This window comes from Mesoplodon mirus (genome assembly GCF_964341445.2).
Source record: "Mesoplodon mirus genome assembly, chromosome: 6".
In the NCBI taxonomy this organism is placed as follows: Eukaryota; Metazoa; Chordata; class Mammalia; order Artiodactyla; family Ziphiidae; genus Mesoplodon; species Mesoplodon mirus.
The window spans coordinates 35,296,408-35,323,152 of NC_138982.1; the positions used below are offsets into that span (position 1 = coordinate 35,296,408).

General features: G+C 37.8%; 2 protein-coding genes across 2 annotated transcripts in view; both read left to right on the top strand.

Moving 5' to 3' along the window:
- The window catches only part of PIGX (phosphatidylinositol glycan anchor biosynthesis class X), a gene marked incomplete at its 5' end in the record, with an annotated part of 32,287 nt that extends 30,430 nt beyond the window's left edge, over positions 1-1,857 (top strand). The window contains one exon of the mRNA XM_082624312.1: positions 837-1,857. Within this exon, the coding sequence (XP_082480438.1) occupies positions 837-980 (144 nt within the window). The 3' untranslated portion in view covers positions 981-1,857. The remainder of the gene's footprint in view (positions 1-836) is intronic.
- Positions 1,858-4,990: 3,133 nt separating this feature from the next.
- The window catches only part of PAK2 (p21 (RAC1) activated kinase 2), a 79,124-nt gene continuing 57,369 nt past the window's right edge, over positions 4,991-26,745 (top strand). Inside the window, exon 1 of the mRNA XM_082625032.1 lies at positions 4,991-5,288. The gene's annotated coding sequence lies outside the window, so the exon portion shown is untranslated. The remainder of the gene's footprint in view (positions 5,289-26,745) is intronic.

A 26,745-nucleotide genomic window follows, 5' to 3' on the forward strand; every position in this document is an offset into this window, starting at 1 on the left:
CACGTGGGCTTTTTCTAGTTGCGGCGAGCGGGAACTACTCTTCGTTGCGGTGCACAGGCTTCTCATTGCGGTGTCTTCTCTTGTTGCGGAGCAAGGCTCTAGACGTGCGGGCTTCAGTAGTTGCAGCATGCGGGCTCGGTAGTTGCAGCACGTAGGCCCTAGAGCACGTGGACTTCAGTAGTTGCGGCGCACGGGTTCAGTAGTCGTGGTGTGCGGGCTCTAGAGTGCAGGCTTGGTAGTTGTGGCACACGGGCTTAGTTGCTCCGTGGCACATGGGATCTTCCCGGACCAGGGATAGAACCCGTGTCCCCTGCATTGGCAGGCGGATTCTTAATCACTGAGCCACCAGGGAAGTCCTAACAAACTTTTAAAAGCTATTTGAGGAGAGAAACAGCAAAATAGAAATGAATGGATCCTTTAGTTTTATTGTTGTTTTAATGTTTTTCCTTTAGGGCTTCAACTTCTAGATTATTCTGTATTCTAATATGAAACATAGTAAGAGGAAGTAAATGTTTATATTGATTACAGAGGTGACATTAGGATATAGCCAGTGTTTTTTAACAATATACTCAACTCTATGTAAAAAGCAGAAAAAGTCAAAGGTAATGAGAATTTAAGAATTATTGTGGGAATTGAGTCTGATTCTGTTAAATTAACTGAAATGTTGAATTTAAAAGAATCATTCAAATAATAATGTTATATGTAGTATAGCAATGGTTGAAAGATATTTAAAAGAAAAAAGAAAAAGTTAAAATTAAAAATCAAAGAAGTAGTGGTTTCACCTTAGGACATTGATCTTAAATGTCTTTAACTTCTCTATCCATCTCTCTCCCTAGGTATATAAGAATGTGAATCTACAGGTTCCAGTGGGACTGACCATACATACCTCTTTAGTATGTTCTGTGACTCTGTTTATTACCGTCTTGTGTTCTACTTTAATCCTTGTGGCTGTTTTCAAATATGGCCATTTTTCCCTATGAGTTTTACGTAGTTAAATGCTTTCCATAAACCTAAATAAGACCTATTCATTTGTGACTAGAAGTGTTCTAGAATTATGTCATTACTTTTGTCTTTCGTCTTCATTTATGGCTAATATTATGTTTACTAGAGGAAATTCTGGATGATTCTCAGCTAATTTCAAAATTCAGTGCTCTGTTGTGTCGACCTCTCATAATCCTCAAGCATCAAGTGCCCATACAGGAAACTTAATTCTGTTAAATTAATATTTATCTTGTGAGAAGTGACTTTATCTTCATTTGTGTTATAAATGAGTACTTTATGTATTAGAGACAAATTATCGCTAAAAATTGAGAAAATTGTTATGAATAAGATTAATTTGGATGAATCAGAGTTTATTTGAATATTAATTTTATGAGAATATTAATTTATCTAGTGTTTCAAAGAAAATCTTTAAAGTAGGACAGCTAAGAAATTATTAATATCAAAATTGATTTTTCCTTAAAGCATTTCCATTCTCCTTTTCTATTTTATAATACTGCTTTTGAATATATGAATTGGCAAAAGGCTTGATGAAATTAAGATTAAAGAGTATATTTTATTAAGTTGTACAGTTACAAAACTTTTTTGAATCTTCAGGTGATTTTTTAAAAAACAAAAGGTCTTGATTTACTGCTTTTCTTTGTAAAAATTAGAAAATAAAGTAAATGCCATAAGCTAATTTAAAAATAGAAGGGCAAGCATGTTCCAAAACAGAAGCCAAAAAACTGGGGTATGTTGGCCTTGTTTGTTTTCTATGGCATAATGGGATATGATGTACTTTATATATGCTATCACTGGTTAATTTCCTAAAACATTCTGGTGTTTTTCTGGAATAAATCTTTTATAATTTGCCACGTATAGCTTGACCTACTAATAACAGTTCTTTTTTAAGATGTGTTTGAGAACTTATGTATTGAGAAAGGCAACCTAATGCCATAAAGCAGAAATATTAGAGATCTTTAAAATGATGAAAATTTCAACCCAGTCTTGCTTTATAGCTGTTTAGTATTTTCTTATAAGACAGAATTCCATGTTTTCCAGGCATTTTTTTCACAGTGGGATTAATATAGTGGCTTGAAATAGAATTATATGTCAGTAAAAATTCAGTAACATCAACAACATTTTGGAATATGGTTAGTCAGGTGGGGGAACACGGTACTATGTTTAACCTCTTAAGTGTGTGTGTGTGTGTATTTTCTTTTGCGCATCGAAGCCAAGTTCCTCAGTATTTAAATGTTTTCAAGTTAATATTTGAGACTGTGGCTTGGAACATGATTCAGCCATTTTCTCATTTATACAGGTATTCAGAAATGTAATAAAAATGTGAATGTGAGTGAAGATACTTTGATATGACTTTTCTTGCCTGATAAATGCTTGCAGATGACATCACTTTTAACATAACAGAGCATTTCTGGTTTTGAACTCTGTATTATCTTCTTTGGATACTTAAGAAATGAATAAGCACTTTATTTTTTAAATCAGTTTTGTAATTCTGTGTATGGTCTTTTTTGTTTATAGCCAAGAAAATGGGTATTGTTCTCCTGGTCATTGTGTTCCAGTATTTGTTCCACTTCTATGGTTTATTTTTCTTAAAGTATCATGTAATGTTCTTTGGATGAAAATAACAGAGACTCAACTAAGGGTGGTGGTGGGGTAGAGATTGGTGTGTGTGTGTTTGTGTGTGTGTGTGTGTGTGTGTGTGTGTGTGTGTGTATCTCAGCCACTCTACTAGGAACTTAGATTATTTAGCTAGATCTCATGGAGGATAGTATGTACGTGACTTGGGAACTGAGAAAATATTGATATATTTCTGCTCTAATGATTTCAGAATATAATGAGTTTAAGGATTACTCTAGTCACATAGTCTATTCATCTCATGCTACTCACCTATATTTTGATGATTGATACTAATTGATATAATATGGAGATAAAGAACTTAGGGTGAGGTGACTAACACCTACCTGTATTATCCATCAAACTTACAAAATATACTACTGGTAGGTAGTTGAATATAGGGTTTGGTAGGCTGTGAGAGAATGAAATAATATAGAGAATTGTCCTAGTCAGTGATAGGATGGTAGGTTTAACCTGCCTATCTGATTTCTTGCACCTCAGACCTTACTTCCGGGATTACCTTCCTCCTGAAGTATATCTTTTTAAGATGTTCCTTTAGTAGGTCTCTGTGGTTGGTAACATCTCTGTTTTTTGCTTGATGATGTCTTTATTTCACCCTCACTCTTTTTACTGATAATTTAGCAAGATATATACTTCTAAGTTTAGTTATTTTCTCTTGGTAGTTTGAAAATATTTTTCCATTGTCAGATGGCACACATTGTTGCGGTCGAGAAATCTATGCTAAATTTAATAGTTGTTTCTTCGTAGAGGGTGTCTTTTTTTTCTGGTTTCTTTATCTTTGGTATTCTGCAGTTTCACTTTGATGTGTTTGAGAAGATTTCCTTTACTTATCCTGTTTGGGATTCACTTGCTTCCTGAATCTGAAGGTTCTTGTCTTTAATCAATTCTGGAAAATTCTTAGCCATTATCTCATCATATACTGCCTCTTTTGTTTTCTCTTTTTACTCTCCTGAATTTCTCATTAGGCAAATGGTATACCTTCATAATCTATCCCCATGTCTCTCACTCTTTCTTTCATATTTCCTCTGTCTTTGGGCTGCTATCAGTAATTTCTTTAGATCTGTCTTCCAGTTTATTAATTCTCTCTTCAACTGTGTATAATCTATTTAACCCAAACATTGGCTTTGGTTTCAATTATTATATTCTTTATTTCTAGAAGTTCTACTTGGCTCCTTCTCAAAGCTGCTTGGTCATTTTTAAAAAATAGTATCTTGTTTCTTGTTTAAAAATAGTATCCTGTCTTACTTTGCTTAATCATTATAATAAACTTATTTTATATTCTGTAATCAATAATTCCAATATCTAAAGTTCATGGGCTTCATTATTCTGTTTATGGTTTCTGTTGATTCACTCCTAGCTTATTTTCTCAGATGTATTATATTTTGGGTGTTCATGTTTAACTTTTGATAGCCTGTTTGTCTGTGGAAATCCTTTCAGTCCTGTGTTGACAGTGAACCTGTGCAGTGAAGATTTGTGTTTGTTTCTTCCAGGCCTCCAAGCATTACCAGCCTGGGACATTTTCTTGACTTCAAGTTTCCTGGGCAGTGTAGGTACTATAAATTTGAACTTTCAAACCCATGTGAGGGAAAGTTTGTGGTTATGAATTCTAAAGGGAAAGTTTTTTTCCTCTCGATGCCAAAGTCCAGGCTAAAACTTACAAGTATCTGCATATTGCCCTGGGTTGGTCCAGAGAATTTTTTTTTCCAGTCTATTCTTAGAGGGTATAGCCCTTTGAGTTTTCCAGCCTTGTGCAGGATTATAATCCCAACACCTTCTACCAGATATCATTATTTTAATTATTGTGTTTTCATATTTGTAAGTTCCACAAGGACAAAGTGACTTGTATTCACCCTTGTATCCCTGATACCCAGCAGTGTCTGGTACATATTTGACACTGAAATACTTGTAGAATACATTAATGAACTCCTCCATGGATAATGAACTCCTCCATTGGATAAAACACAGAGGCCTTAATTTGCAAGGAGGTGGGGCTTAATTTAGCACCAAAGTATATTAAGAGCTGTAGGTAAAAAGCAAAATGGATAGTGGATGAGTTCCCAGGAACACATATCCTAGAGCAGGTTCATATAACAGGAATCGTCTTTCAGCATCTTTGGCTGGCCACAGACCTGACTGGAGGTAATGCTGAATTACATGAGGAAGTGGCGGTGTCTCTCAATATAAAGAATACCCAAAAAAGGCGGGGGGGTGGGGGGTGGGGGAGATAAGTGGTACACATCTCCAAACTACAGCTCCCAGCAGGCCCCGCGTGAACCCGCCCACTGGGAGGCGGTGCCCGTCTCCGCCCCGTGGAGCTCCCGGCTTCGGCCCCACCCCTCCCCACTCCGTGCCGTAGCCCTCCCCCAGGGTTGTGGCCACGCGCAGCGGCAGCGGTTGTTCCGCTTCCCCTCTGGCCTGGGCCGTCGCCATTGCCGAAGGCTGCCTGCACTCCCTTCCCGGCGCCCGCGGGGCTCGGCTGCCGCCCGGCCTAGCAATAACAGCAGCTGCGCTCCAGCGCGGTTCCTCTTCCCGCCCCGCTTCCCTTTCCCTCCCCTCCCCGCCCCGTGTCGCGCGCTTGCTCGGGGCGGCTCCTGAGCTCGCCGGGAGCTCGGCCGGAGGCTCTTCGCTGGGGCGGGGATCTTTCCTCGCCTGGGGTAAGTGTGCAGACAGGCCAGGACGCGGGCCGTCGCTCTCCTTCCTTCTTTCTCCGCGGCCTGGCCGGTGCGAGCGGCCCGGGGCAGCTAACCTGCCCCGCGCGGGGCCGGGAAGCCGCCACCTGCGTGCCTGGAGCCGCAACTCTTGGGGCGGTGGCTCATTGTCTGCGCCCTCCGGCTGTTTTCTTCCCCGACTGTAGTCTGAAATGGGAAGCTTGCTGGGCTGGTGAGGTCTAACTCTTCCTGGACCCGGCCCTGCCCTGAACCCTGTCGCGCCAGTCTGCCCTCTGTTGATCTCCCTTCCACCGCGTTTCCAACCTCCTTTTCTCCATTTACTTTTGTGTTGTACGAAACGTTGCGGGTTTTATTCCTTGATTTTTTCGTCTCTTACAGAATCCTAGCCCCTCCTTGCTGTCTCTCTGGTCATCCCAGTTTCTTTGCTTAGGCATATTGTCTAGGGTCCCTTTACTGTTTTCTAACCTGCAGTCTGTGATCTTCCATATTCCGCGTTAGTAGAAACGAATAGTTTTCCGAGGGTTTGAGGGCCTCCGCTTAAGAACAGAACTTTCGGATCTTCTCGTGATTCCTGTTTGATCTTCAGCCAGGAGGTGAATATTTGCTTCTTTAGGTAACTTAGGTGAAGGTTGGCTTTCACCATGTTTGGCTTTTTTTCAAACAACATACACAACATGTTGCCGAATATTCCTCAGTGGACTCAACCTTTTGACTAATTCTTTAAAGATAGAGTCATCCAAGAACTGAAGAGTGGAAAGTAATTGCCATTGTCGTCAGTCGTTGTGGAGTTGTACTACCAGTCCTTGTATCTTATCTTTAATGGGAATTCTCTGGGCAGTGCGAGCGTGATTTCTTTCCTCAATAAATAATGCTAACTCCCATTGGTATAATTATCTCAGTTTTATTTTACAAGTGATCTATAGTTTTTTGTTTTCTTTTTAAACCTTTGTAAAAAGACAATCAAAATGGTTAGGCCTAAAATTAGACTACGGCGAGCAGTGTTTTGGATCAAGGTTGTGCACGTCACGTTTTTTCCCCTGCTCTGTTTGACTCTTCCGCTCTAGTAAGTAGGCAGGATATTGAAATGTAGAAGAATTTGCTCTGGGGGTTTTGTTTTTGTAGGTTTATTCAAAACAGTAATATTAAATAAAGTTAGATTGGGATGAAGGTAGTGAACAGTAATTTTTAAAGCAGGTTAGAACTTGTCAACTTTGCCAGGAGCGCTGTGGCATTTGTAAAACACACTCATAATCACTTACATATATTTTGTGTATATGTATGAAAAAAATATATATACAAATGAAAAGCTTTGTTCATGTTCTCCTATTAAGGGTGTTGATTTAAATTAACTCTTTCATCCTTAGCTTTTAAATCTTTCTAGTAATTAATTAACCAGAAACACTGATTTACATTATGAAAAATGAACCTTAAAATGTTTCTGACCTGTAATGTATGTAGGGCTTAAACCCACTTTCAGGTTTTGGTGAAAGAGGTTGACCTAAATTCAGTGAATTCTGTGTTTTCATTTCAATACTGTCATTTTGGTAGTGTCAGTTGTCCTTAATTCAATGAGAGGTCTTCTTGGCCTAAGGGGTTAAGGTCTAGAAATGTTGGAGTGTGAAACTAGGTCTGTTGATGTCAGCGTCTCTGCCAGTTCTTTCTACAAACAGACAGTTTTACTGAGGAAGAGTTTTGGGTGTTCTGCTTCTCTTAGGACCTTGATTCTGGTTTCCAGTTATTCAAAGAGGGAGTTATTCTTCTGGACTTTGTGACATTAAATACTAGCCTTGAAAACCCAAATTCATCAAGTAAGTTTGTGGTTGGAGTCTATCTACTAAACAAATGAATAGGGGTTCTTGTGATTCTCTGATCTTTATGAAAGGGCGATTTCCAAGTAGACATGATTAACAGTGGTGTATCTTTTCAATTGTACTTTTTTAAAGAGAAAACTTAGAACTTGTTCAGGTAGCTAAAGATAAACTTTCAGTTACTCTTTTTAGAAGAGAGAGACCTTGTTCAAATAGCTAAGGATGAAATAAATAGGTAGGTATTGTTAAATTCTTCCTATGTTTAATCTGTCAATATTGATTATTCTAATATTTGAGTATAACATTTCTTTTGGCTTTCTGAATTTTCTACTTAAGATTAGAGTGTGAAACTGCACCTTCCTCAAGTCTTTAAGACTTTGGGGTTCTGATCAATTTGTTTTCAAAAGCCCTTCCAGTTAGTTAGAGGGGTAACTCCAGACTAATCAGAGAGGGTGTTAAGTTACTTGCGAATCTGAGTTGTCCCTGGTATCCTTTTTGTACCTTGGTAGAAGCAGAAAGAGATGGAAAAAAATAGCCCCTGTTGCCTTGAAGAAATACTGATTATTTTCTTCTGTGAGCAGAATTGAGTTTCACTACTTCTTCATTTTAGGATCACTAACCTGAATAAGAGTAGTCAGTCTGAACATTCATGCCGGATTTCAGAGGTCTAGCCTCTTATCTTTGATGTACAGTAGTACTTGTCATTCCATGTATCACACGTGGTGAGGAGCTGGAGACCTGGGTTTGAATGCTGGCTCTTCCACTTGACCCTGGGCAAGATACACATTCTTTTCAGGCTTGTTTTTTTCATCTGTAAAATGAGGATTAATAATAATATAATACACATTTCATAGGGCTACTTAGAGCAAATGAGATAATGCAGAGAAAAGTACTTAGCAAATGAAGTGTTTAAGTGATTAATAAATGCTAGTTATTAATATTAATACTAATAATATTAATAGTTAATATTCCATTCTGAAATAGGTTTTATATTTAATTGCTTCTACAGCAAATATTATGCTTCCAAACTTAGATTTAAGACTGCTTTCTGAAAGTGGTTTGAATCTCAGGGCCAAGTTTCTGAGACCATAACTGTTAAAAATTACTTTTCAGGAAAAAAAATAGCTTCATCACTGAAATAAAATACAGGTTTTTTGAATACATGTTTCTCAGATTTTAAAATAGGCATACTTCTCGTAGAAAATTTAGAAAGTAGTGAAAACTATTAAGAAATGGGACAAAAATTACTATACAAAAATCACTTAGCCCCCAGAGATAACCATCATAACAGATGAGAATAGTGCCTTTTTTCCTTATTTTTAAATTAAATTCCAAAGGTAGTCAGTACATGCTTATTACAGAAGGTTCAAGCAAGTCAATTATTTAGAGTAGAAAGTGAAAATTACTTTCCTTACGTTTTAGTCCCATTCCTTACAGGTACCCACTGTAAACAATTTTGTTTTCTTTATGCAATTAGAAGTAAGAACAGTGTATATGTAGTTTTACCTCGATTTTCTTTTTTAATTAAAAAAATCTAATCATTATAAGTTCGTTTCCATCTCAGTACTTGTAGTTAAACCTCATGTTTTTAATAGTCATGAGATATTCCATTATATAGTTGTACTTTACTTAATTATTCATGGTTATTTGTTTTTTCCACTTTTGGGCAACTAAAACTGGAGCTTTGGGCTTCCCTGGTGGCGCAGTGGTTGAGAGTCCTCCTGCCGATGCAGGGGACATGGGTTCGTGCCCCTGTCCGGGGAGATCCCACATGCCGCGGAGCGGCTAGGCCCGTGAGCCATGGCCGCTGAGCCTGCGCGTCCAGAGCCTGTGCTCCGCAACGGGAGAGGCCGCGGCAGTGGGAGGCCCGCATACCGCAAAAAAAAAAAAAACCCAAAAAAACTGGAGCTTTAATGAACTTCCTTATACCTTCGTGCACATGCACATGTATACAAGTATCTCCATTAAAAGGATTCTTAAGTGTGCATTTTAAGTTTTGATGGCAAATTGCCTTCCTAAAAGACTACTAATTGAATTGTAGAAGCTCTTTACACATAGTAGATATTAATACTTTGCCTTCTGTTTAAGACGATCTTCTACATTTTTATCAAAAAACAGTCTTCTATATTTTCTTCTGGTTCTTTAATAACTTGTATTTGAATCTTAATACTTCCACATTTTTTTTGGGGGGGGTGCTTGGTGAGGTAAGAGTTTGGCTACTGAAATAAAATACAGGTGTAACAATATTTCAGGAGTTTGAGGTTGGTGTAAAAATTAGTCACATTATTGGGATTCAGAAAGGAATATTTAAATCATTTTATTGTAAGCATCACATCGAAAAAGGGGGGAAAATGCCCCCTTTGGCCCCTATTTCTTGTCATCTACCTAATTCATCCTCATCCTTCAAATTTCAGCTTTTGAGTATAGCTTTCTTTGGGACTCTTTCCTGATTTCCAGTATGACTTAGATATTCTTATTGCTTTTATATGTTTTCTTAACACGTCCATAATCTTTATTTGCAGTGTGCTGAGAGAATGAGTTATTCATCTGGAAATGAGAGTTATTTCTCAATTGTTGTCAATTGAAATTAATCAAAAGGGAAGTGCAAAGAACTCAGTAGTGTTGGTTAAAAGTGATGCATATACACATGTATGCATACAGGGCCCTTTTAACCTGCATTACTGAGTTCTTCCTGACATCTTTCTGATCAGGCTATTACCTTGTAGGTAATATTTTTTCATGTAAATGTTTAATAGGTTCTGGAAAAATACAAGGTTTTATTTTAATCTTGCATTTATTTCATAAGAACAAGGTGTATTTATTTCATAAAAACAAGGTGGTTTTTTTTTTTTTTTTTTTTTTGCGGTACGCGGGCCTCTCCCTGTTGTGGCCTCTCCCGTTGCGGAGCACAGGCTCCGGATGTGCAGGCTCAGCGGCCATGGCTCATGGGCCCAGCCGCTCCGCGGCATGTGGGATCTTCCCGGACCGGGGCACGAACCCGTGTCCCCTGCATCAGCAGGCGGACTCTCAACCACTGCACCACCAGGGAAGCCTCTGGAGTAAAACTTTTAAACACAATTTCAGGTGCTCTAAAGAACAAATTATTAAAGAATAAAAAGTTACATTGGCAGATATAATGGTAAAAATATAAACAGATGTTTGATAAAGAATAAAGTTTAAAAAAAACCTTAATTCATTACCTGTGGATAACTGCTGTTAATATTTTGGTGTTTCTTTATATTTGTGTGTGTACATAGTTTACTCTTCTAAAATTGGAATCATATTCTGTATAATTTGCTATCTTGCTTTTTTTTAACTTACCCTCAAATCTTGAAAGTTTCCTTCTTTCTCCTTAAAAATTCTGTTTAAAAATGATTTTTTAATGTTTGCCTAACATTCCATTGCACACCTATGCCTTAGTTTCATTATTCTCCTATTGGTGAATGTATAACTTATTTCTAATATTTTATATAAATAATGCTATGATGAATATCTTTTTATTCATCCCTGAGTATTACTTTAGAATATTTTCTTAGAAGTGGAATTACTGAATGAAAGGGTATAAGTATTTACAAGTGTTAAATTACCCTTCAGAGGGCTTCCCTGGTGGCGCAGTGGTTGAGAGTCCGCCTGCCGATGCAGGGGACACAGGTTCGTGCCCTGGTCCGGGAAGATCCCATATGCCGCAGAGCGGCTGGGCCTGTGAGCCATGGCTGCTGAGCCTGCGCGTCCGGAGCCTGTGCTCCGCAATGGGAGAGGCCACAACAGTGAGAGGCCCGCGTACCACAAAAAAAAAAAAAAAAAAAAAAAATTACCCTTCAGAAAGGTTTGATGTATACCATCACTAGCATTGTCTCATTTTGTTGCTATCCTCATTGAAACAACCATCATTCTTAATGAAATTGTTAAATTTGCTTATTGCTAGGCAAATAAAAAATGCAATTTAATTTGCATTTCCTGTTTAAATTATAATATTGTTTTTGTGAATTTGATTTAGTTTCATTATTTCTGATAAGTATACAGAAGTATCTAGATTTTTTTTTAGTAAGTTCACTTTTTCCTTAAAAAAATTTTTTTGTACAGTTTTTAAAGTAACTTTCCATTTACAGTTATAAGACATTGCCTGTATTTTTTGTATTGTATAATATGTCCTCGAGCCTATCTTACACCCAATAGTTTGTACCTCTAGAAGTAACTAGATTTTTGTGGTCACGATTATTTTTATTATCTTGCTGGACTTCAGTAAAATTTTATTTACTTCTGTTTTTCAGGTTCATTGTCTTACCTGAAAATAATAGTAACTTTTGCTTCCTTTCCAATAGTTATAATATTTATTAGTATTTTAGCTCTTTATTACATTGATCAGAATCTCCAAGACACAGTTATATAAGAGAAGTGATAATTGTCTTGGAATGTCTCTGGTATTTTTACAATTTAGGGATGAATGCAGCTGTTGGTTTTAGAGAGAAATTTTTTATTATTCTGTTCTTTGTAAAAAAGAGGAGTGTCTTCCGAATTTTATCAAATGTTTTTGTAACTTATTTAGGTGATGAAAAGATTTTTCTTTTAACTACTGATAAAAGTATATAAATAAATTTGCTATAACATTCCCAAAGGTTATATATCCTAAGGCATATATCATGAGGAATCAAAACCCCACTCTTGTTAGTCAAGTGTACAGAATTTATTGAAAGAATAGAAGAGAGTCTCATAGAACTTTAGTTTAATAAGAATACACAGTCCATATGGTAACTTCTGTAGTTCCTTCTGTAGTCTGGAGAAATCCTTACTTACTCATGAGTCAGTTTTGAGAAATTTGTATTTCCCCAGATTACATTTTTTAAGATTTTCAAATATATTATTATATGGGTGTATATAATATTTTTTATAATTAAAATTTGTGGTGTTCATCTCTACCTTTTATTAGTGATTTCATTATTTTTCTTAATTTGATTTGCCAAATGTTTATCTACTTAGTGGTTTTTAATAAGAAGCTTTGAGATTTAATTCTGTTTTCTCATTTTCTAATTTCTACTTTTTATTTTGCTCTCGTTTTTCTGTTTTTTTTTTTGTTGTTGTTTATACAGTAAGTCCCCTACATATGAACGCATTCCATTCCAAGAGCACGTTCGTAAATCCAGTTTGTTCGTAAGTCCAACAAAGTTAGCCTAGGTACCCAATTAACACAATCGGCTATATGGTACTGTACTGTAATAGGTTTATAATACTTTTCACACAAATAGTACATAAAAAAGAAATGCAAAAAATAAAAGAAAACATTTTTAATCTTACAGTACAGTACCTTGAAAAGTACAGTAGTACAGTGCAACGGCTGGCATACATGGGCTAGCATCGAGTGAACAGGCAAGAAGAGTTACTAACTGGAGGAAGGAGAGGAGGTGGGAGATGGTAGAGCTGAAGGATCGTCAGCAATAGGAAATGGAGGGCAAGCTGCAATTTCACTCATACCTGATGTTCACTACCAGCTACATCACCGCTGCTTTTATGCTTGCTTCTACACTTGCTTCTGGACATCCTGGGCTTGAAATAAAGATACTGTGCTACTGTACTCTATACAGTACTGTACAGTAAAGTACACAAAAGCACAACCACTTGTAGAGGATGCCCGCATGTGACAGTGTATGCCAGACATGTGAATTAACTTACGTGGTTGGACCTGTGAACACGTTCGCATCTTTGAAAGTTCACAACTTGGAGGTTCATATGTAGGGGACTTACTCTACTTTTTCTAACTTAGTAAATTCTTAGTTCTCTCTTTTTTTTTTTAAAATGAAAACATTTTTAATGCTCTTAATTTGCCTCTGAGTACAGCTTTGGCTGCACTCTAAAATGTCTGTGAATGATATTCTTATATTCATTGCTTTCCAAATAGTTGCTAGTTCTAGTTTGATTACCTCTTTGACTCAGGAACTATTTGGTATAGTTCTATTCACTGTATTTTCTTTCATTGTCAGTGACTTTGTTCTTTTAAAATATCTTTTAAGTTTATTGAGGGTTTTTTTGTGACTTAAAGCATAATCCAATTTGCTGAATGTTCTTTGAAAACTTAAGAACATTTTCTGTTTGCATGTACAGTTTTATATACACACATATATCTGTCAATTAAACTTTATTCAAATTATCTTATTATTCCTTAATAGTTTTTATTATAAGACAGTCTTTATTAAGTTTTTAATCTTAATCTGTCAAAGACTAAGAGTTAGCGTTGTTTCTGAAAAGCTTGTGCTTACATTGGGGCCTTTACATTTTTGTTTCTTCCCCCTGAATACTGTGTTCCTTTCATATGTCACTGTTTTAAAGAGGCCTTACTTGATCAGCCGTCTAAAATAGCCTCCACCTGCTCCTGCTCAGTATCTAACTTCTTTCCCCTCTGTTTTTCTTTATAGCACTTCCACCTGAAATTATTTTTTCATTCACTTATCTCTTTGCTATTATTCTGTTCAGAACTTAGAACAAGTATGTATGCAGTATGTGTTTGTTAAGTAAAGAGTGTCCTTTTGTATTTCTAATGACTTTTTTTTTAATTAATAAACTTTATACAATTTTAGGTTCACAGAAAAGTTGAGCCAAAAGTACAGAGAGTTCCCATATACCTTGATCTCCCCCCTTCCTCAGCTTCCCCCATCATCAACATTCTGCAATGTTTGGTATGTTTGTTATGATTGATGAACCAACATTGACACATCATTACCCATCAAAGTTCATAGTTTACATTAGGGTTCACTCTTGATATTACACATTGTATGGGTATGGACAAATGGTGGATAATGACATGTATTCACCATTACAGTATCATACAGAATAGTTTCTTCACTCCCAGAATTCTCTGTGCTCCACTTATTTACCCCTCCCTTCTCACTAATCCCTGATAACCACTGAAGCTTTAACTGTCTCTATAGTCTCGCCTTCTCCAGAATGTCATATAGTTGGAATTATACAATATATAACCTTTTCAGCTTCTTTCACTTAGCAGTGTGCATTTGAGTTTCCTTCATATCTTTTCATGGCTTAATAGCTCATTGCTTTTTTATGCTGAATAATACTCCATTGTTGGGATATACCACAGTTTGTTTATCCATTTACCCACTAAAGGACATCTTGGTTGCTTCCACATTTGGCAGTTATGAATAAAGCTGCTATAAACATCCAAGTTTGGGTTTTTCATGGACATAAGTTTTCAGCTGATTTGAGTAAATAGCATGGAATACGATTGCTGGATTGTATGGTAAGAATATATTTAGTTTTGTTAAGAATCTGCTAAAACTGTCTTTCAAAGTGGCTGAACCATTTTGCTTTCCTACCAACAGTGAATGAGAGTTCCTGTTGCTCAGATCCTCACGAGCATTTGATGTTAGTGTTTTGGATTTTAGCCATTCTAATAGGTGTGTAGTGCTATCTCATTGTTTTAATTTGCAGTTCCCTAATGAAGTATGAGACTTAGCATCTTTATATCAGATACTTATTTTGCAAATATTTTCTTCCACTCTGTGGCTTGTCTTCATGTTCTCTCTATCCTAATGATTTTTATCATGTTTTTGGTGTAATATTACTGATTCATGTTTAAGTTCTATACTGCTAAAGATCTGTATTACACCTAATCAATAAAAATAATTGTCATAATTTAATCTTTCTAAGTCTCGTATTTTACTTATCTTAAATTCCCATCTGTCCTGTTATTCTCCAATAAATTATTATCCAACCTTGTTTTTCCATGCCATTTTTAGTTGTATCTCTTTTAAATTACATATAGTTTATTTTTGTTTTAATCCAAAGTGAATACTTAAAACATTTATGTGTATTGTGATAGTTAATTCTGTTGGGTGTGTTTCTGTTATTTTATTTAATGCTTTCTGTTTTTTAATGGTTCATTGCTACTGCTTCTACATTTTTGTAAAATATACATAATGTAAAGTCATCATCTTAACCATTTTAAAGTAAAGTTAGCCCTTGAACAACACGAGTTTGAACTGTGCAGGTCCACTTATATGTGGATTTTTTTCAGTAGTAAATACTACAGTACTGCACTATCTAAGGTTGGTTGAATCCTAGGATGCAGAACTGCAGATACAGAGGAACTTTGGATTTGGAGAAACCAAGTATATGGAGAGCCAGACTATAAGTTATACTCAGATTTTTGACTGTGTGGAGGGTCGCGCCCCAACCCCCAAGCTGTTCAGGGTCAACTGTATACAGTTGTTTGGCATTAAGTACACTTACATTGTTGTACAACCATCATCACCATCCACCTCCAGAATTTTTCATCTTCCCTAACAGAATCTACGCTCATTAAACACTGACTCCCTGTTCCTCCCTACCCACAACCCCTGGTGACTGTCTCTAATCTACTTTCTCTTATGATTTTGCCATTTCTAGATGATTCATATAAGTGGAATCATACAACGTTTGTCCTTTTGTGTCTGGCTTATTTCATGTAGCATGTTTTCAAGGTTCATCCATGTTACAGCATTTATGAGTACTTAATTCCTTTTTGAGGCTGAATAATATTCCATAGCATGTGTGTTTATCCTGTTATCTGTCAATGTCTTAAAGCCAACTAACTAATCTGTACTTTAAGTGAATTCAACTGTAAATCTAAAATTTAAAAAAATAACAATTTCTGATTTGTCAGTCTGAAAAAGAAAATTATACTTTGACTCCCCATAACTGAAGACTGGCTTATTCTCTTAACCAACCCTCATTTTAATGTTCATTGTCAGTTTCTCAATCTTACATTTAAATTGAGTCATCATGTATGTCAGCTAACATAAATTTTCATTTAATATGGGAGTAACTGGAAGGCACATTTAATAATTATTAGGTCACTAATGTCCACAGAAACTTTCATGCCATGTGGTCTTGCATTAATTTTGTTTCAGAGCTTCCTATATCTGGTGGTGCTAGGAATCTTCCTTTTTCTTTTTATTGAAATATTTTGACTGATTGTGTCTTGTACATGTTTATTAATGTTGCCTGATACATTAACTTCTTACGGTCTTCATACTTTTTTTCATTTCCAGAAATATTTTTGGTTCTTTTTAGTTCTTTTTTCTTCCTTGAAAACACTTACAGTAATTAGGTTGGTGTATCATTTCTGTCTTTTGTGTGAGCTTCTCGAATGTTTGTCTTTAGCACTCATTTGATTTTCCTTTATTACCTCCAATGTAGGGTTTATTTCCGCTATGGAAATTTTAGTTTCTTTACATCCTTTAAAAGTTTACTCCACTCCCTTTTCTTTTTAAATTACTCTCATTTCATCTTGGTCTTTTCTCTTCATATATGCCAGTTTCATGGATTTTACCAAACAGTGTTTGGAACTTAATTCTGTGTCCTGAAGTAATTTTTTTTAAATTTATTTAATATTTATTTTTGGCTGTGTTGGGTCTTTGTTGCTACGTGTGGGATTTCTCTAGTTGCGGCGAGTGGAGCTACTCTTTGTTGCAGTGCGCGGGCTTCTCATTGCGGTGGTTTCCCTTGTTGTGGAGCATGGGCTCTAGGCAGGCGGGTTTCAGTAGTTGTGGCACCTGGACTCAGTAGTTGTGGCTCGTGGGCTCTAGAGCGCAGGCTTAGTGGTTGTGGTGCACGGGTTTAGTTGCTCCGCGGCATGTGGGATCTTCCCTGATCAGGGCTCGAACCTGTGTCTCCTGCATTGGCAGGCGGATTCTTAACCACTGAGCCACCAGGGAAGTCCCTGTCCTGAAGTAATTTTAATTCACCTTCTAAGTTAGATTCTGCTTCTGTGAAAGGTAATTTTGTCTCTTTCTTGTGCTGCATTATTTTTTGTTGGGATCAATGTTGGATTTTTTCCTGCTTATTCATCCTTGAATGGTAACAGTTATCTTTTACCTGATATGCATTTGTCAGAAACATTTGTGGGATTGATTGTCCTTGCCTCTACAGTTGACTGGGATTCTAGCTGAAACCTCTTCTTAGGTGTATTGCTAAAGGATAAATACACACAGCACCTAGCCTGAGTTCCAGTGATAAATTGGCATTCATCTTATAGGGTAGTTCTGGGCTAGCATGGTGGGATCTTATGGTACCCTGGTTTCTATCATGTGCTACTATTAGGGCTCTTCCTGATTCTAACCAAGTACCCACAACACAGCACTTCGCTTGTGTGACTACACCTCCCAGGAAGCCATGTACCAATCCAGGTTTTTCTGCCCATCTACAGCTCCACTTGAACCTTACATACACACAGGCACATAGAAAGATACTTGTTTTCTGGAACTTGCATGGCAGTCTCCTAAATGTATGTAGAAAGATCAGAAGAGATGATAAGGAGCTCCAGCTGTCACAGAACCCACTTCTATATAGCAAGAAATGGCTTAGCAAGGATGACTGACTAGCTTGTTTCTTTGAGGCAGACTTTGGGTCTCCAAATAGAAGTATGGCTAGCAGAGAGGAGCGAGCTATCTTTATATCTTCTTTTAGGCAAATGGTCAAACTTTCTTTTGTGAAACAGAACATAGATGGGTCATGAATCTTTTCTTAGTTGAGATTGCGTGACCTTATCTAATGGAAAGCCTTCAAAGATTTTATATAAATTGTCTTCGTGGAAATTTGGGATAGACTTCATGGTGACTTCTGATATGATACTTTTTTTTTTTTTTTCGTTACGCGGGCCTCTCACTGTTGTGGCCTCTCCCCTTGTGGAGCATAGGCTCCAGACACGCAGGCTCAGTGGCCATGGCTCACGGGCCCAGCTGCTCCGCGGCATGTGGGATCTTCCCAGACCGGGCCACGAACCCCTGTCCCCTGCATCGGCAGGCGGACTTTCAACCGCTGCACCACCAGGGAGGGAAGCCCATGATACTATTTTTTACTACAATAAACTGGTTTCAGTTTTTGTTTAACTTAGATAACCACCTAAGTAATCAAATAATCAGTCTGCAGTTGACCTTCATTTTTCAGTATAAGGTCTTTGATTGTTTTCACTTTGATTGTAGGAAAATGGCATCTTGTTACAATTTGCATCTTTTTGATGTCTAGTTGAACACTTTTTATATACATACAGTCCCCCTACTTAATGATTTTTTGACTTTACTATGGTGCAGAAGTGGTATGCATTCAGTAGAAACCATACTTTGAATTTTGATCTTTTTCTGGGCCAGCTATACAAGAGGTTCAGTACTCCGGTGGTGCTGGGCAGAGGCAGCGAGCTGTAGCTCCCAGTCAGCCATGCAATCACAAGGGTATACACTTGTGATACACTTAACAACCGTTCTATACCCATACTACCATTCTTGTTCACTGTAAGTACAGCATTCAATAAACTACAGGAGATATTCAACTCTTTGTTATAAAATAGGCCTTGTGTTAGATGATTTTGCTCAACTGTCAGCTAATGTGTTTTGAGCATGTTTAAGGTAGGCTGGGCTATGATGTTCCTTGATAGGTTTAGGTGTATTAAATGCATTTTCGACTTAATGGTATTTTCAACATACATATCGTTATGTAGCCCCATCTTAAGGAATATCTGTGTTTGTTGCCCCTCTCCTCTTTTTTCATTTTGAATTGCCATTTGGGTTTTGCGACCAAACTTGAGGAAAGCTAGACTTCACTCTGTTGAACACATTTCTTTTTACTTTTTTAACTTTTTAATTTGTTGTTCCTTGCTTCACCATTCACTACCTTATAGGCACTTTTGAAGCATTTTCTGAGTCTCACCCCTTTACTTCTTTCATGCTTAGTCATAGTTTCACTTTTTTAGTGTAGTGATTGGGTGAAGGCCAAAGGGAAGAAGAAAAAAAAGGAGGATCACATTTCGATTACAAAGTTTCTTTAACACACTGCTTCCTCTGTTTACCAAGACCTTCCTCTCTTTTTGCTTGGCAAGTTCTTTCTCATTCTTCAAAGGCCAGTTCTGATTTCTTTGCCTTAATTACTTTCATATGCATAGGAGCTCTGGGTCCACTCATCCCTGTCAGCTCTTATCTCATTGCAGAGTAGTCATTTGTTACTCTTTTCCCACTGATGGTGAGCTCAAAACTGAGACTTCGTCTTAGTTATCTTTGATCTCTAACATCTGACACATTGTATTCACAAAATAAATATTTCAATGACTTAGGAAGGACATACTAAGAATTTCTTCATTCTTCAACCATGTTGTTTTCCTGCTTCTAGTGTGAAATGTAAAAACCAGTTCTTTCTGGGAAGTGTAATTATGGATATTCTATTTTTCTTTAAATTTTATTCTGGTTTGGGTTTCTTTGTAATGACCTTGTACTACTTTTATTATGAGAATAAAAGACACTTAAAACCAAACCTCTCGAACTTCCAGGTGTTCCCCATTGCCCAGCACCTGCAACTTTCTGGTCCCACTTAACAGTCTTATTTCCCCCTACTTGCTCCTGTGTGCCCTTTTGTCTTATGAACTAGATCATTCTTATTGTTCCTGTTGCCTAGAATCCCATCTCCTGGGTAGGAGTATGATCTGTTGTAAATGGAGAAATGCTTGTAATAGGGATTGAGTATTGAGAATTTAGACTAATATCCTGCTGGTCTTATTTTGTATATACAGTAGTTAAGGTGAGGTGCTTGGATGAGTTTTATCAGTTGTGAGAATCGAGATAAATGGAACATTTAATTATCTTAGCTTTCTAGAGTAGTGATCTTAAAGAAGATAGAATAGTGAAAATATCTTCAAAATTTCCTGGGTCTCCCCTAGCCTAAAAAAGGAAACAGGGCTTCCCTGGTGGCGCAGTGGTTGAGAATCTGCCTGCTAATGCAGGGGACACGGGTTCGAGCCCTGGTGTGGGAGGATCCCACATGCTTCAGAGCAACTAGGCCTGTGAGCCACAACTACTGAGCCTGCGCGTCTGGAGCCTGTGCTCCACAACAAGAGAGGCCACGATAGTGAGAGGCCCTCGCACCGCGATGAAGAGTGGCCCCCGCTTGCCACAACTAGAGAAAGCCCTCGCACAGAAACGAAGACCCAACGCAGCAAAAATAAATACATAAATTAATAAACTCCTACCCCCAACATCTAAAAAAAAAAAAGGAAACAAACTTTACTTGGCTCCGATGCCATCACAGATACACCTTTCAATGATTGATTTATTCATTCAAGAATACTCATCTCTGAGACACATGAACTAGACACAGTGTTAGGTATTAATGATGTACTGGTCAATGGAATACTCACTGGATCTATGCTTGTGGAGTTTATAACGTAGTTAGGGTAGACAGACTTTTAAAAGCAGATCCAGTGTGATGAATGTTAAGACAGAATAAAATAATGTGCCTGGGATGGGAGTGAGGAGGTATCCTGAGAAAGTGACCTTTAGGCCAATAATACTTGAAGTAGGTATTTGACAGGTAGAGGTGGAGAACAGAAAGTAGGGTGACCCCTTCAATCCCAGTTTGCCCTGGGCTTTCCTGGGTTTAGCACTGAAAATCTTGTGTCCCAGAATAACTCCCCCAGTTCCAGGGAAACTGGATGATTGGTGACTGAACCGACAGTTTTCCAGAAAGGTCATGTGTGAAGGCCTGAGGTGGCTATTAGAGAAACTGAAAGAATAGACAAAACTTAAAGCCTGTTGAGGGAAAGTCTACAGAGAGATGAGTCTGGAAAATGAGGGGCCTGATCATGCATGCACTACTGGGCTTCATCTTAAGTATCCTACTTAAAGGCTTTAAGAAGGGGACTGAAGTGATAAAGTTTTATGTATATTAAAGTGGCTCCCTGTGCTGTAAAGACTAGACTGGGAGAGACTGAGACTGGATCTGGGGACAGTAAGTAACAATTATTAGGTTACAGGCTACAGCAGCTTAGAAGTTGAGGAAGCTGTTTTGGGAAGCATAGATAGTTTTGAGAATTAGGTTATTTCGATAGTATTATGAAATCCTGAAGCAAATGATTTTCAAAAATTGTTTTCCTCCAAGAATGCTAATTTCTTAAAAATGGGGAAAAAAAACCTTTTTACTTCTATATTTTTCCATCTCATTGGATAAAAATTTTACTAGCAGAATAAATCGAGACAGCAGTTTTTTTGTTTTGTTTTTTCCCACATACGAAGAACAGCAGCATAGGACTTAGGAGGCATGGCTGTGAAGTGTTAGAAGTGATTATGTTTCTGAATACAGTGAAAAGTGTAACTTGAAATAGTTTTGTCACCTTCAACGTAGTCCCGTTGAAAGGCAGTGTGGTTATTCCAGTGATGTTTCTGTTCTTCATTTTTCAGAGCTCTTCTCTTTGAAATACTCGAGGGGACTGCCATATGTTCTTTAGAGTGTCTTCTTCAGCAGAGGCAGACCTTCCATCTTTGCCTCTGCCTGTTTCCATCAGTCCCCATTGCCTTCTCCCCTACTTCTGCCCCACCGTGGTTTCTTTCTTTTCCCTTAAATTTAAAAACATGAGATATAATTTGTATATGATAAAATCCACCTTTCCAAAGATGTACAATTAAGTGGGTTTTTGTTGTTTCTGTCGTATTCACAAGATTGTACAACCATCACCACTGTCTAATACCAGAATATTTACATTACTGCAAGGGGAAATCTTACACCCAATAACAGCCATTCATTTTACCCTGAACTGCACCCCCTTGCCCCAGGCAAGATCTATTTTCACAGATCTATTTTCTGTCTATAAGTTTGTCTATTCTGGACATATAAGCAGATTCATACAATATGTAGTCTTTTGTGATTGGTTTCATTTAGCACAGGGTTTTCAAGGTTCATCCATATTGCAGCATGTATGAGTACTTCATTCCTTTATATGGCTGAATAATATTCCATTTCATTTATATACATAGGAGTGGAATTGCTGAGTCATATAGTAACTCCATGTTTATTTGAGAAGCTACCAGACTGTTTGTTTTACAGAGCAACTGCATCGTTTTACAATCCTGCCAGCAGTGTATGAGGATTCCAGTTTCACATCCTCGCTAACACTTGCTATTTTCTGTCTTTTGATTATAGCCATCCTAATGGGTGTGAGATGGTATCTCATTGTGGTTTTGATTTGCCTATCTCTGATCACTGATAAAGTTGAGTATCTTTTCACGTGCTTATTGGCCATTTGTTTAACTTCATCTCCTTTGGGAAAGCATTTTATGTTCAGAATTGAGTATTTTAGATGAATGCTTCTTAGAAATTTTCTGTAATGGGCTAATAACTTTTGTACAATACCATAAAATGGAAATGAAAGAAAAACCAGGCAAAAATACAAGCCCCAATTGTTGTTGTTAGAGTCAACGGCAAATCACTCTGTCAAATTGCTCTGAAAGTTTCTAAACACTTATTTTCAATTTTTGTATTTCATTCAGTACGGGTAATAAATAGCCAGTCCACATAACACTCTTCCAGAGGTACTGCTTTAAATGACTAAAAGGCATTTGAAAAGTAGTTCAACTTTTTCCATGTTTGAACTCAAGGCAGTTGCTTGATTCTTGTATTTTCTCACTTCCGGATATGGCTACCAATTCTAATTTGCTATTGAATTAATCCCACAGAGGGCTGGTTTTGAGGCTTGATGAAAATGAGCACTGCATACAGATTTTATATAAGCTGGTTATATTTTATTGAGATAAGCTAGAGGGTACATTTTTAGCAAAAGATAACAAGGCAAACTGGATTTGGGGACAATGAGGGTAGCCTTCTGTCCTCCCAGTTTTTCTCACAGGACCCTCAGTGTTGATGATATTGTTCTTGTTGAAGGGGTTTCTGCTAGATGTTCAGAAGCACAGAGTAGAAGCTTACCATAAAGCCTCTTATACTTCCAACCATGTCACCCTGAAATCCCAATATACTTATTTGTTTCTAAATAAATAGTCACTTGGCTGTTATATCCTTATTCTGAACATAATTTTTTTTGTTTTTTTGTTTTTTGTGGTACGCAGGCCTCTCACTGTTGTGGCCTCTCCTGTTGCGGACCACAGGCTCCGGACGCGCAGGCTCAGCGGCCATGGCTCATGGGCCCAGCTGCTCCACGGCATGTGGGATTTTCCCGGACCGGGGCACAAACCCGTGTCCCCTGCATCGGCAGGCGGACTCTCAACCACTGCACCACCAGGGAAACCCTGAACATAATTTTTTACCTCATTGTTCACATTTATACAAAAATAAGCATTAGCCATGCTCAGCCCCTTTTGGACCCTGTAGCCATGAACAGTCTGTGAGCATGAGCAGTTCATTATCTCCTATCTTACAAGGTCTGGAAGGTCTAAGTCCACAGGCTGTTCCTGACTTTGAAACCTTATAGTCTAGGAATACTGAGGAATACATTCTTATAGTATTCAAATTACTTATGTTTTTGGTGGTAAAAATTCTGGAAAAAATGTGGGTTGTTAGAACATGTTTCTAGTGGCCTTAAACTAATGAAGGTGTAATAGAGTATTTATGAATCATTTGAAGTGTGATTTTAAACATTTGTTGGTGCTTCTGTGTTAAAGAGCATTATGTTACACGGCGTCAGATTGATACAGAGAAGTATGAAAAGTGTTCCTTGGCAGCCAGGAGTTTATAATCTTGTAGAAAGAAGAAAAGTTAGAAGTTGGTTGACTGAAGTTCAAGGAAGTGTGTAAGTGTCAAATTAATAGATAGGACTGTATCACTCTGGGTCCAATCACGAGAGAGACCACACAATAATTTGAACATGGAAAGAATTATTGACTATAGCAGGAGAATGGAGTGAAGGATTAGCTAGTAGTAAAAAGTAAATAGAACTCCAAAGAACATAGGAATAACAGAAATAAGGAGCAACTACTACCCCTAGGGTTCATATCTCAGCACCTAGGGAAGAGTCCTCCTTCCCCCCAGAAGGGGAAGGTCCAGATCTTGTTGGACAGAGCATGACTGTGGATCATTGAATGACAGAGAAGTTGATGTGATGCTGTATTGGTAGTATGTGCTGAACATCTGCTTCCTAGGGTGCTCGTAAAGTTGTTCAGGGGGAGGTGTTAACTCCACTATGAAACCTCCCAAGAAGAAAATGTGAGGAAGCTGCTGGCTGCTGGGTATGCTGCTGGCCACCTTGCCCTATAGAAGCCTGGTGCTAGAGGAGCCTGTGAGCAAGGGCCCCAGAACCAGGAAGCAAAACAAAACTTTTCTGCTACAGTGTCTCTCCTGTGCCCTCTACTGATTAAGTTTAGCATCGTGCCAACTGGCCAAAGAAAAATACTTGAAGATCCCAGATCTGTTTTCACAGTAGACAAAGAGGATGAATTTGGAATTGAAAGACACTAAATCAGAAATCAGCATGGTAATGGTAATAGTGCTGCAGGAGCTCAGAGAAGGAACAGAGATCCTATCAGGTTATGACGGTTAAGGAAGAAGTACTATTTGAAAGAGCCCTTGTAACATGAGTAGGGTTTTTTTTTTTAATTGAAAATGACGTAGGGCTTTCCTGGTGGCGCAGTGGTTAAGAACCCATGTGCCAATGCAGGGGACACGGGTTTGAGCCCTGGTCCGGGAAGATCCCACGTGTCGCGGAGCAACAAGGCCCGAGCGCCACAACCATTGAAGCCCACGCGCTTAGAGCCTGTGCTCCGCAACAAGAGAAGCCACCGCAATGAGAAGCCCGCGCACTGCAACGAGGAGTAGTCCCCGCTCGCTGCAACTAGAGAAAGCCCACGCACAGCAACAAAGACCCAGTGCAACCAAAAATAAATAATAAATAAATTAATTAATTTAAAAAAAAAGAAAATGACTTACTGTTTTTCCTCATTAGAAAAATAGTACATGTTCATTTTATAAAAATTAGAATATGGACAAGTATTTTTGTCTATAGTCTCTAGATAAAGAAGCGGAAAGCAGTCAGTTCTATTACCCATGAAGAGAACCATTGTTAATTGTTTGACAAAATATGGCTAGATAGTGGATATAGTAAGGAGGAAAAGCTTTGTATGATGGTGCTTGCTGCTGCTTTTGTATCTTCGTTTACAGGGAAAAAAGTTGGCTTTGAAATTAATAATGCTAAATTATATAAACTAGCATTTTGAGGAACTTTCTATCTTTGGCATTAATGAGATTTATTTATGTAACTTCATGTTTGTGAAAGAGACAAGTTTGTCAAATAGACAATTACTAGACCACTTTTGTGCTCTTTAAGTGACCATTAGGAAGGTATTTTCTGTTGTAATCACACTGATGGAATGTTGTATTGTAGAAGTCCATTGTGCTTGTCTCCTCTTTGCTCAAAGATTTCCATATGAATCCTCCTCTTAGGAATAGGGTTCTAGCAGACTTAATCTGAGAAAACAAATTGAAAACTGAATCTTTTCCTTTTTGAGATATGGGGATTAATTCCCCCAGATAGCAAAGGCTGCAGGATTCTCATGAAAGAGGAAGACTTTATTTTTTTTTAATTTAATTTCTATTTTATATTGGAGTATAGTTGATTCACAATGTTGTGTTAGTTTTGGGTGTACAGCAAAGTGATTCAGTTATACATATACATAGTATATCCATTCTCAAAGAGAAAGACTTTATAATACCATATCACTGTTTATTGGCATTTATTTTTTGAAAGTTAGACAGTGGGCTTCCCTGGTGGCGCAGTGGTTGAGAGTCTGCCTGCCGATGCAGGGGACATGGGTTCGTGCCCCGGTCCGGGAAGATCCCACGTGCCGCAGAGTGGCTAGGCCCGTGAGCCATGGCCGCTGAGCCTGCGCGTCCGGAGCCTGTGCTCCGCAACAGGAGAGGCCACAACAGTGAGAGGCCCGCGTACCGCAAAAAAAAAAAAAGTTAGACAGTAATTGTAGAGAATGAAAACAAAGTTCTTGTGTATTAACCAACAACTGGCTCATGAATGATTAGGACATATAATGTTAGGCCTGTTTTCAGAGAAATATCCTATACTGCTAAATTCAGACTAGTTCCTGTTGACTTGTTACCTTTTAACCAAATTGGTACAAAAGTGAATTGTTTGCATTCCTGTTTTTGATAAAATTAGGAAAACATTAAAACTTTAGTGTAAGTTTAGTTTTTATGCCTTTTAGATACAGTAAACACTCATCCTCTGACCGTATATGAACAATTTAGAACTGTCCAATTTGAACTTGTTGCAGTGATGGAAGTGTTCTATATCTGTGATATCCAATATGGCTAGTGTGACGAAGAAACAATTTTATTTTTATTTCATTTAAATTCATTTATATTTAAATAGCCATATGTGGCTAGTATGGCCTACCCATGTTGGATAGCACAGTTTACAGAATGGTGTGTTCATAATGAAAAAAGTTTTAAAGATAAATAACTTGAAGATGACTTAAAGAGCAAATTCCCATTCAGGTGAAAGCAAGAAGAAGCAGAACTTAGCAGAGCCTAGCAAGGCATAATTTTAGACAGGATGCTGACCTCAGTCTGAGGATTATCCTTTAATTTGTAGACCAAGGTGTGCAACTTAAAAAAATCCCATAGGAGCCTAGAGAGTAAAATAAATGAACTCTTTTTTCTCTACCTGGCAAATACTTGTTCATCTTTCAAGGGGCTCTCTGAAAAATCTGTTCTCACTTCTGGACCACCCAAGCTACTGCTCCCTGGTTCCCTAGGAAATGGTAACAAAGCTTCCCCGTAATCCCGGCTTCCATTTTGTTTCTCCACAAAACTTCTCATACAGCTAGATTAATGAACTAGAACAAGGCCAAGTATATTAAAGAGTATATTGA